The sequence below is a fragment of the Dacryopinax primogenitus genome (assembly GCF_000292625.1).
Source record: "Dacryopinax primogenitus strain DJM-731 SS1 chromosome Unknown DACRYscaffold_18, whole genome shotgun sequence".
In the NCBI taxonomy this organism is placed as follows: domain Eukaryota; kingdom Fungi; phylum Basidiomycota; class Dacrymycetes; order Dacrymycetales; family Dacrymycetaceae; genus Dacryopinax; species Dacryopinax primogenitus.
The window spans coordinates 97637-109422 of record NW_024467215.1 but is presented as its reverse complement, the minus strand read 5'-3'; the positions used below and the strand labels follow the sequence as shown (position 1 = coordinate 109422).

The following is an 11786-nucleotide window of genomic DNA, read 5'->3' as shown; positions in this document are numbered from 1 at the left end:
AGGCGCGGGGGCGACGGTTGTTTGCATACCGCGTTCTTGACCTGGGGTGGGGAGGGCCTTGTCTGATGAGAGAACGGAGTACCCGGATTCGGAGGGAGCGAAGGAGCCTCGTGCGCCGGCAGCAGCGGCGTATTGTGGGTAGGGAGAGTTGGGGAGGGTGTACATGCTGTCTCTGTAAGAGTCGCGCGTCCCCATCGGGAGGGCGTTTAGGGGTGGTTGGTTTGAAGCGTAGGGCGCGCCTTGACCGTACTGTGCTAATATTAGAGTTGATCGACATGATAAGGAGCAGACGTACCGCATACGGTCCAAAACCTCCACCGATAGCACCCGTGAGCACACCCTGTGTGGTTGTCTCCCTCCCCTCGCCCATATCGGGACGTGCATAGACGCCTCCTCGGCCTACGGTAGCAGTGTTGGGGAGATAGTCTCTGCTCCCTGGGAGGGGAGCCATGTGTATGCTACTGCTTGCTGACTGTGAGTCTCGCCTTTCTCTCGGGAACTGAGGTGGTGGTAGATCTGCAGGAGGAGAGAAGGGAGGGCGTGAGTAGGAGGTTGATTGGGCTGGAGGGGTGTAGGTTGGTGATTGGGGTACGGTGCTGTAGGTTGGGTGTTGTTGTGGAAGAGGCGGTGGTGGTGGTTGTGAGCGGGATGGACGTGCCATGGTTGGTCGTTGTCGACGGAGAGGGAGGTGAGGAGAGAGGGTGATGGTGAGATGAGGGTGATGGGAGGGAAGCGAAGTGAGAAGCGAGGAGCGATGCGAGGTGAGTGAGGGGAGGATAGAGTGAGACAGCGTGTGTAAAGGGTGAACGAGTGAGTAGGTGATGGCACGCCCCGATGATAGCGCTCCTCTTCTTCTTCGTCTCTCTCTCTTTTCTTCTTTTCTCCTCACAAACACAGCAAAAAGATCAGAGCCGTGATGAGGGAAAAGAGAGACGGGCGGACACGGCCCTTTGACGCAACACTCCACCGGACCCAATTCTCACTCTCACCACACACCCACACTGCACCGCACCACCGTAAAGAACGGACTTGGGACCACAAAGTGCGCGCGTAATAAATACGTGAACATTCTCTTCCTTTCCTTACATCCTCTCCAAATGGGCTAACGCATAATATTACATACACCCAACATCCCACCTACGCCGGCCGTCAATACCGTAGCCTACAGAGACGGCGACCATCTGGGACATATCCATCGAATTTGCCTGCCAAGGCAAGTCACCAGAAAATACTTCCCTTGTTTGGCCGTCCATATCCATCACCACTAACTTGCTCCCGCTGCAATGGAACCAGATTTAGAACACCGATGAAGGAGAGCATTTTGGGGGTCTTTTTCGCGGATCACGTGACTGCGTGTGTGTTACTTCCACCCTTCTGGGTTGGGTATAAAAACTAGCTCGATCCCAGAGCAAGTGCGTTACTGTTGTTATTTCGTACCACCACCATCCCCCCTTTCTCCTTCCTCTCCCCAGTTTCGCGTTTCCCTTACCAGCGTTCCTTCCTTCATCTCCCTTCCATGCACACGCTTCTGCTCACCTCCTTCGGTGAACCAAAGCACGGTCCCCCGCCCAGTCTCACATACACGATATATGCGCCTCCTTTTCATCCTACAAGACCAAGACTCGGCCAACAGCCATTGTTGACAAGTTGACGTCATCTACCTGAGGATGCCAGTAGCCTGTCACACACGACTGTCTATCGTCCGCCCTCCATCCGCCCTCTGGCTTTACCAGCATAGCTGTCAAGAGCCGCGACCTCGGTATCCGGGGTGATTTTCTGACCTGGGGTTGTAGCCCTCAGTTGGCAAGCCACCTTTGCTGGTTTCCTCGTCATGCTGCCCTTCGCGCGAACTGCTGGTCAAGTACTTTCCTTTCCTCCCTCACCAGTAGGCCGCTATCTTACATTGATGCCCGAGTTGTTCATCCCTGCTCGATCCGTCCTGATTTTTTTGCATCGGCTCTTACCTGGAAGTGCAGGCCGTTCTTGTTCGATTTCTTTCGGCAGTTTTTGGCGAAGCGAGGTCGTGATCCTCGAAGTTGGCTATCCTCAGCCTGTCTTCAGGAGTTTTACCTCCTCGCTTCCCACTAGCTCCTGAGATTTTTTTTCTATGAGCTTGGGGATCGGCCAACAAGTGGATCATGGCCGGCTGGGAGGGTCGCCTCCCTAGCAGCTTTCTGCTTGACCCTTGTTCGCCTTTTCTTGGTGCTCTTTCCACCCTCGACATCCTGTCTGTGCTCTTGGGGAGCATGATACGGCACTAGCGGGCGGGATCAGACGGGAGGTACCAAGCAGAGCTTGATGTGGACGGACGCTTAGTCCTCAGGCGGACTCCGTCGATTTCGCTCGTTTCCCAATCTGATGACTGCTTTCCAAGTGCGGGAATCATCAGCAACCCTCTTGCTGGCTCCATGGTTATCAACCTTGAAGGAGCTGGCAAGAGGGTTGCTCATGTTCTTTGCTTGCTCTACGACAATAGGAGATCTTGGTGCGAGTTTGGTTTGCAACGTCGGCAGCCTGGCCTGGAGTTTGTTGCTCCTATTTTTTAGATGGATCGCCTTTGCTGCCTGCCCCGGTATGGCTTCTTTCCCCGACTCTTCCTGCATGGAGCCTTGCGAGCAGTCCAAAAACTGGGATGTTATCCCATTCTGAACGTGCACAACTGGTACGCGTCTTGAGTGTCGGATCAGTCGCCCAGTTCCTCTCTTGCTCGCGATCGATCCAGGAAGCGATCGGTCTGGAAGCGACTTGTGGTACCCAAAGCGGCGGCTCTGTCCGGCATCGGAAGTCCGTTTGCTTGCGTTTTCTTGTCGCTCCTCTTTGAGTCTCCTCTCCCTGTCAGGGTGTGACTACCGCTCTCAACATCCGACCACACCCAGTGGCAGCACGGAGCGTGTAGGGAAACCAAGTGTCCTGCTCGGATTGCGGACAGACACAGTCCTGGGGCATTCCGCACTGTGGGCGCTTGGTTTCCCTCTCTCTCTCCTGCCTGGATCTCGCACGAGAGTCCTCTATCCAGCATATCCGTGTGTTTTGGCACGGAGGCTCCTGTAACACAACGAAACCTCCCCCTCGTCCTCTCTTGTCGTTCTGCTCTCTGATAGACTCTTCCTCCCGCCCTCGGACTGTGAGCAGGACACTCAGGCATATGTACATCACCCAGGGGTGCTCGGAACAGGTGTGGAAAACAAGCGATTCTCCTGTGCTCGGGAAGTAACACTCCTGACGGGACTTTCCAGTTCGTTTGTTTGCCCTCTCGTTCCCGGCCTGGTTCAGCACGGGGGTTAGCTAGCAAGCGTCTACCTCAGGGTACATCGAGCAAAGAAGCGCTCTACATGTATGTTGTATTGCAAGGTATCACTTGCTTGCCTTCCTTCGTAGCTCATCTCTAGAGGCGAATGCTCCCAACTCTTATACTACGGACCGATCCCTGAGGAGCTGTTGAAGTGTTGTGAAAAGCGGATGCAAGACCTCGGGCCTGTCGCCTGTCCGCGCCTGAGTCGCCCAGGGTGGCCATTCGCTTTTCACGCTACTTCGTTCAGAGTACTGGATGGTGCGCGTTGGCTAATTGGATGCACTAGTATTATCGTGCTTGGCACGATAGCTGGATGGAGGCTGCTGCCTTGATGCATGTGCACGCGTTTCTTGGAGACAGCATGCAGACTCTAAGTTCACCCTACCAGGATCGATTGCCAGGGCGTAGCACACATAATATAGATATATGTTCCCCAAAAGGAGTGGTATCTGACTAGTAGTAATCCGGCCTGTTTTAAACAGAACACATGTCCGAGTGACAATCTTCTGTTTGTCGGAATCGTCCCGGAGCCTCGGTTCCGTAAAATCACGTGATATTTTCTCCCTCGCAGGACATAAAGTGGCGACTCATCTCGCGCCAGCGGCATCAAAATTGCCTGGCGGGATCTAAAGTAAAGTCCAGCGCCAACGATTGTCGTTCTCGTCCACCTCCTTCAGCGACGACGACGACGACAACGCGTCGACTGTAGCAAAATGTCGTTTATCCCGGCCCCACCGCCGGGCTTTATTGCCCCACCTCCTGGGATGCCGTCGGGCTCTGTAGCGCCTAATGGAGCTGTTGCTGGGGCGAGTCGGTTGTCACCGGAGGCGTTGCAGCAAAAGAGTCAGAAATGGGTACAGATGCAGAATAGGCGGTATGGAGAGAAGCGTAAGGGTGGGTTCGTGGATCCTGGCAAGCAGGTGAGTGTATATCCCAGATAAGAGGAAGGAAGTTCATCTTTAACCAGGATTTACCACCCGAGCATGTCCGGAAGATCATCAAGGATCATGGCGACATGTCGAATCGCAAGTTTCGTAATGATAAGCGTGTCCATCTCGGAGCGCTCAAGTACGTGCCGCACGCTGTACTGAAGCTCTTGGAGAATATGCCATTCCCTTGGGAGGTGAGTTGGCGCGTTTTCATAGTGATTAAGGTTAACTGACACGGCTTCGTGCTTTACAGCAAGTAAGAGAAGTGCCGGTCCTGTACCACATTACCGGCGCTATTACGTTCGTCAACGAGATCCCCAGAGTTATCGAACCTGTGTATCATGCACAGTGGAGCACAATGTGGATAGCAATGCGTCGTGAAAAGCGAGATCGTCGCCATTTCAAGCGGATGCGTTTCCCCCCCTTCGACGACGAGGAGCCCCCATTGGATTACGGCGACAATGTACTGGACGTAGAACCGTTGGAAGCTATCCAGCTGGAGCTTGATCCGGAGGAAGATAGCGCCATTGAAGAGTGGTTCTATGACTCGAAGCCACTTGTCGACACGAAGTACGTCAATGGTTCCTCCTACAAGTACTGGTCACTCCCTCTGCCCATGATGTCAACGCTGTATCGTTTTGGTCGTACCCTGCTCTCCGACTACACCGACAACAATGTATTCTATCTTTTCGACAAGAAATCGTTCTTCACCGCTAAGGCGCTCAACATGGCCATCCCTGGTGGTCCCAAATTCGAGCCGTTGTATCGTGATATGGACTCGTTCGACGAAGACTGGAACGAGTTCAACGATATCAACAAAATCATCATACGCCAGCAGATTCGAACAGAGTACAAGGTGGCATTCCCTCACCTGTACAATGCCCTTCCGCGGTCCGTGCGGATCAGCCCTCACCATGTACCAAAGAGCGTGTATATTCGCACCGACGACCCTGATTTGCCCGCATTCTACTTCGATCCACTTATCAACCCGATCTCTTCCCGCGTCGTTGCGTCGTCAAATGTTGGCCTGATCTCCCATGAAGATGCGATCTTTGGGCCGAATGACGAAGATGAAGACGACTTCGAACTTCCCGATGAAGTCGAGCCGTTCATGGCTGAAAAAGAAGTTGAAAATGACCACACCGCAGATGGTATCGCACTTTGGTGGGCACCAGAACCGTACAACCGTCGCAGCGGACACATGCGAAGGGCGGAAGATGTACCATTGGTCAAAAATTGGTATCTCGAGCATTGCCCACCCAACCAACCTGTCAAAGTTCGCGTGTCGTACCAGAAGCTCTTGAAATGCTACGTGCTCAATGAGCTCCACCACCGTCCTCCAAAGGCGATGACCAAGAAGAGCTTGTTCCGGAGCTTGAAAGCGACAAAGTTCTTCCAGACGACGAGCTTGGATTGGGTAGAGGTCGGGTTGCAAGTATGCAGACAAGGATACAACATGCTGAACCTGTTGATCCACCGCAAGGTACGCACATTGTTGTTGACATTGAGCACCGCGCTGATGTCCCTAGCAGAACCTGAACTATTTGCACTTGGACTATAACATGAATCTAAAGCCCGTCAAGACATTGACGACCAAGGAACGAAAGAAGTCGCGTTTCGGCAATGCCTTCCACTTGTGTCGTGAAATTTTGCGGTTGACAAAGCTGATCGTCGATGCACATGTCCAGTATCGTCTTGGCAATGTAGACGCCTTCCAGTTGGCCGATGCTCTTCAATACATTTTCGCCCATATCGGTGCGCTTACGGGCATGTACCGTTACAAGTATAAGGTTAGTGTGCTGTTGTTTGTATTTGAATACTGGTACTGACCACGTATATGCAGCTTATGCGACAAGTGCGGATGTGCAAGGATCTGAAGCATCTGATATACTATCGGTTCAATACCGGACCGGTGGGGAAGGGGCCTGGATGTGGCTTTTGGGCACCTGGCTGGCGCGTGTGGCTCTTCTTCTTGCGCGGCATTGTGCCGCTTCTGGAACGTTGGCTTGGCAACTTGCTAGCTCGACAATTCGAAGGTCGTAACAGCAAGGGTATCGCAAAGACTGTAACCAAGCAGCGTGTCGAGTCGCACTATGATCTTGAGCTACGCGCCGCCGTTATGCACGATATCCTCGATATGATGCCAGAATCAATCAAACAGAACAAGGCGAAGACCATTCTGCAGCATCTGTCTGAGGCATGGCGTTGCTGGAAGGCGAATATTCCCTGGAAGGTTCCAGGCATGCCGACTGCGATTGAGAATATCATCCTGCGGTATATCAAGAGCAAAGCAGACTGGTGGGTATCCGTCGCACACTATAACCGTGAACGCATCCGTCGCGGTGCCACTGTTGACAAGGCTGTGGTAAAGAAAAACCTTGGACGTTTAACTCGCCTATACTTGAAAGCTGAGCAGGAGCGCCAACATGCCTACCTGAAGGACGGTCCCTATATCAGTGCGGAGGAGGCTGTCGCCATCTACACCTCAACGGTTCATTGGCTCGAGTCCCGCAAGTTCGCTCCCATCCCGTTCCCGCCACTCTCTTACAAGCACGACACCAAGCTGCTTGTGCTTGCTCTCGAGAAGCTAAAGGAAGCATATTCAGTCAAGGGTCGCCTCAATCAATCTCAGCGGGAGGAGCTTGCTCTGATCGAACAAGCATACGACAACCCCCACGAGTGCTTGTCGCGAATCAAACGTCTCTTGCTGACTCAACGATCGTTCAAGGAAACTGGTATCGAATTCTTCGACACTTATGACAAGCTCATTCCGTGTTACGACATTGAGCCCGTGGAGAAGATTACCGATGCTTTCCTTGATCAATTCCTCTTCTTTGAAGCCGATAAACGTGGTCTCTTCCCTGCTTGGATCAAGCCAGCGGACACCGAGCCACCGCCCTTGCTGGTTTACAAGTGGTGCCAGGGTATCAACAATCTGACAGACATATGGGAGACGAGTGAGGGGGAGTGCAATGTCATGATGGAGACCGTCCTATCCCGGGTGTACGAGAAGATCGATTTGACCCTGCTCAACCGACTCCTCCGCCTGATCCTCGATCACAACCTGGCCGACTATATCACTGCGAAGAACAACACGACACTGACTTATAAAGACATGGCACATGTCAATGCCTATGGCCTAATCCGTGGTCTGCAGTTCTCTGCCTTCATCTTCCAATATTATGGCCTCGTCCTGGATCTTCTTATTCTCGGCTTACAGCGTGCATCCGAGATGGCCGGTCCTCCGCAAATGCCCAATAATTTCCTTCAATACAAGGATCGCGCCACCGAAACCCGTCACCCGGTACGCCTGTACTCACGCTATGTCGACAGGATCCACGTTCTCTTCCGCTTTACTGCTGAAGAAGCTCGTGACTTGATCCAGCGGTATCTGAGCGCAAACCCCGATCCTACGAACAACAACGTTATTGGTTACAACAATAAGCGATGCTGGCCCCGCGATTGTCGTATGCGGCTGATTAAGCACGACGTCAACCTTGGCCGTGCTGTGTTCTGGAACGTCAAACAGAGTCTTCCACGTTCATTGACTACAATTGAGTGGGAGGACACGTTCGTGAGCGTGTTTTCGAAGGATAACCCGCAATTGCTGTTCTCTATGTGTGGATTCGAAGTCCGCATTCTCCCCAAGATCCGGACGGTGAACGGAGAACAATTCTCGCTCAAGGATGGTGTATGGAACCTGACCAATGAAGCAACGAAGGAGCGGACCGCTCAAGCATTCTTACGAGTGTCGGACGACGGTATCCAACAATTCAATAACCGAATACGGCAAGTCTTGATGAGCTCCGGTTCTACAACGTTCTCGAAGATCGTAAACAAGTGGAATACCGCTATCATTGGTTTGATGACTTACTATCGTGAGGCCGTCATCCACACTAACGAGCTTCTGGACGCCCTCGTCAAGGCAGAGAACAAGATTCAGACGCGTGTCAAAATCGGGTTGAACAGCAAAATGCCGTCACGATTCCCTCCCGTTGTCTTCTACACCCCCAAGGAGCTTGGAGGGCTCGGTATGCTGTCTATGGGACATGTGCTTATTCCTCAGAGTGACCTCCGATGGGCAAAGCAGACCGACGTCGCCATTTCCCACTTCCGTTCTGGTATGACGCACGAAGAGGATCAGTTAATTCCTAACTTGTACCGATACCTCCAGCCATGGGAGGCCGAGTTCCTGGATTCCGCCCGTGTTTGGTCCGAGTACTCTATGAAGCGGAAAGAGGCGAATGCGCAGAACCGTCGCCTGACGCTTGAAGATTTGGAAGACAGCTGGGACAGAGGCATTCCCCGTATCAACACGCTGTTCCAGAAGGATCGTCACACGCTTGCGTATGACAAGGGATGGCGCGTACGCACAGATTGGAAGCAGTATCAGCTTCTCAAACACAACCCCTTCTGGTGGACGTCTCAACGGCATGATGGCAAGCTTTGGCAGCTCAACAATTACCGGGTGGATGTCATTGCTGCACTCGGTGGTGTTGAGGGTATTTTGGAACACACGTTGTTCAAGGGCACGTACTTCCCGACTTGGGAGGGTCTCTTCTGGGAAAAAGCATCAGGCTTCGAGGAGTCAATGCGTTACAAGAAGCTCACCAACGCGCAGCGCTCCGGTTTGAACCAAATTCCCAACCGTCGCTTTACGCTGTGGTGGAGTCCGACAATCAACCGTGCGAACGTTTACGTTGGTTTCCAAGTTCAACTCGACTTGACTGGTATATTCATGCACGGCAAAATTCCGACTCTCAAGATCAGTTTGATCCAGATCTTCCGTGCTCACTTGTGGCAGAAGATTCATGAGTCTGTGGTCATGGATCTTTGTCAAGTCTTCGATCAGGAGTTGGAAGCTCTGCAAATTGAAACAGTGCAGAAAGAGACCATCCATCCTCGCAAGAGTTACAAGATGAACTCCTCCTGTGCCGACATTCTATTGTTCTCTGCATACAAGTGGAATATCGCGAGACCATCTCTTGTCTCCGACTCGAAAGATGTATATGATGGCACCACCAGCAACAAGTACTGGATCGATGTACAACTGCGGTGGGGCGACTTCGATTCTCACGACATTGAACGATATACTCGTGCCAAGTTCCTTGACTACGTGTCTGACTCGATGTCCATCTATCCCTCCCCTACCGGAGTCATGATTGGCATGGACCTAGCCTACAACATGTGGTCGGCGTACGGCAACTGGTTCCCAGGCATGAAACCCCTTATCCAGCAGGCCATGGGTAAGATCATGAAGGCCAACCCTGCTTGTCACGTGTTGCGGGAGCGTATTCGCAAGGGTCTACAGCTGTACTCTTCGGAGCCGACGGAACCGTACTTGAACAGTCAAAACTACTCAGAACTCTTCTCTAACCAAATTATTTGGTTCGTCGATGACACGAATGTATACCGTGTCACCATCCACAAGACGTTCGAAGGTAACCTGACGACCAAGCCAATCAACGGTGCCATCTTCATCTTCAACCCCAGATCTGGCCAGCTTTTCTTGAAGATCATCCACACCAGTGTCTGGGCTGGACAGAAACGTTTAGGCCAGCTGGCCAAATGGAAGACGGCGGAAGAAGTTGCAGCTTTGGTACGATCTCTCCCGGTCGAAGAACAGCCCAAACAAGTCATCGTAACTCGTAAAGGCATGTTGGATCCTTTGGAAGTCCACTTGCTCGATTTCCCCAACATCGTGATCAAGGGGAGCGAGTTGCAATTGCCCTTCCAGGCATGCATGAAGATGGAGAAGTTCGGTGATCTTATTCTGCGGGCGACCCAGCCCCAGATGGTACTCTTCAATCTTTACGACAACTGGTTGAAGTCCATTTCGAGCTACACGGCTTTCTCTCGTCTCATCCTGTTGCTGCGTGGGTTGCATGTCAATAACGAGAAGGCTAAGGTTATTCTACGTCCGGATAAAAATACGATCACGGAGCCGCACTTCGTGTGGCCTACCCTGTCAGACGAAGAATGGGTGAAGGTTGAAGTAGCAATGAAGGATCTCATCCTTGCTGTGAGTCGCTTTATACGTTGCATTGTGAGTTTTTCTAAACATTCTTCTAGGACTTCGGCAAGCGGAACAATGTCAATGTGGCCTCACTGACTACCAGCGAAATTCGAGACATTATTCTCGGTCAGGAAATAGCAGCACCGTCCATCCAGCGCCAGCAGATGGCTGAGCTGGAGAAATCCACAGAAGCTCAGAGTCAGGTGACTGCTGTTCAGACTCGCACCACTAACATTCACGGTGATGAGCTGCAAGTTGTCACCACCACAAACTACGAGCAACAAGTCTTCAGCAGCAAGACAGACTGGCGCAGCAAGGCCATCTCGGCCAGCAACCTGCCACTTCGGCTGCAACACATTTACGTCTCGAACGATGACGTCAAGGACGATGCGGCATCATACACCTACGTCTTGCCTAAGAACATTCTCAAGACATTCGTCATCAGCGCGGATACGAAGACTCAAGTTGCTGCGTTCCTCTATGGTGGTTCGCCGCCTGACAACAAGCACGTCAAGGAGATTCGCGCTATCGCCTTCATCCCTCAACGTGGTAATATGAACACTGTGGAGCTGCCATCGCAGATGCCGCAGGATGAGTTCTTACTCAAGGATCTCGAGCCCTTGGGCTGGATCAAGACTCAGGGTCAGGAAATGCCCACACTTCCTCCCACGGATGTGACCACACAAGCAAAGATCATGGCTGATCACCCTGAGTGGGGCTCAACCTCGATTTGCCTCACGTGCTCGTTCACGCCGGGCTCAGTCTCCTTGTCGGCGCACGCTCTCACCGTGGCTGGTTTCGAGTGGGGTAGGAAGAACACGGACAACACCCTCAATCCGGCTGGGTTCAACCCAAGCATGTCTGAGCGAGTGCAGCTTCTACTATCCGACCGAATCCTGGGTATGACGATCGTACCGGAGGGTCGGGTATGGAACTATGGCGCGGGCCTGACGCAGATCTGGACGCCGACCATGAGCTACACAATGGTGTTGGATACGCCCATACCGTTCTGGGGTGAACAGCATCGGCCAGCTGCGTTCATCAACTTTGCGGCGATGGAAACAGGCGAAGACAGTGCAGATGTAGAGAATAGCTTTGCTTAGTTTGACTTATTTTCCCAGATATCTCGTCTCTTACTGCTTTTCTGGCATGCGTAGGGCCTTCTGTATCACAAGATATGTATAGACTATTCATTAATTTTGATGATAATCTGGTAGCATGGATGATGTGATGGGGCGAGTCGTGGACCCCATCCATCATTCATCCACTATAATTAGCCCAACCAGTGCTAACATTCTCTGTTATCCACCTGACTCGCGCGCCGATTCCCGAACAATAGATGCGCCCACATGGCCGAAAGTTTCTTGACAAGGCACAACTGGTTTAGTGACCTCCTGCGGCGCAGTCAAGGATGACGACGCTTTCTGATATCGGGAGGGGCTCTTCCAGTCCCGCCCTGCTTGTTTGGCAGGCTTCTCAACTCTTATTGGCTGAGGAAGCAAGACACAGCACCGCCCCGCTCCTCAGTGCCGCCGGATAGGGAAACCGG

At 52.4% G+C, this 11786-nt stretch overlaps 1 protein-coding gene across 1 annotated transcript; it reads left to right on the top strand.

Moving 5' to 3' along the window:
- Positions 1-3968: 3968 nt before the first annotated feature.
- On the top strand, positions 3969-11397 carry DACRYDRAFT_24214 (PROCN-domain-containing protein). Its single transcript, XM_040773596.1, has 6 exons — positions 3969-4212; positions 4260-4415; positions 4475-5704; positions 5754-6011; positions 6065-10243; positions 10294-11397. The coding sequence occupies exons 1-6, from the start codon at positions 4006-4008 to the stop codon at positions 11338-11340; spliced, it is 7077 nt and encodes a 2358-aa protein (XP_040625498.1). The 5' UTR covers positions 3969-4005; the 3' UTR covers positions 11341-11397.
- Positions 11398-11786: the final 389 nt, after the last annotated feature.

What these genes read in the sequence shown, in the direction of transcription:
- DACRYDRAFT_24214 (XM_040773596.1), top strand. Translation starts at nt 4,006, where the DNA reads ATGTCGTTTATCCCGGCCCCACCGCCGGGCTTTATTGCCCCACCTCCT. An exon ending in TCGTGGATCCTGGCAAGCAG is followed by an intron (nt 4,213 to 4,259) that starts GTGAGTGTATAT and finishes ATCTTTAACCAG; the next exon opens with GATTTACCACCCGAGCATGT. An exon ending in ACCTGTTGATCCACCGCAAG is followed by an intron (nt 5,705 to 5,753) that starts GTACGCACATTG and finishes TGTCCCTAGCAG; the next exon opens with AACCTGAACTATTTGCACTT.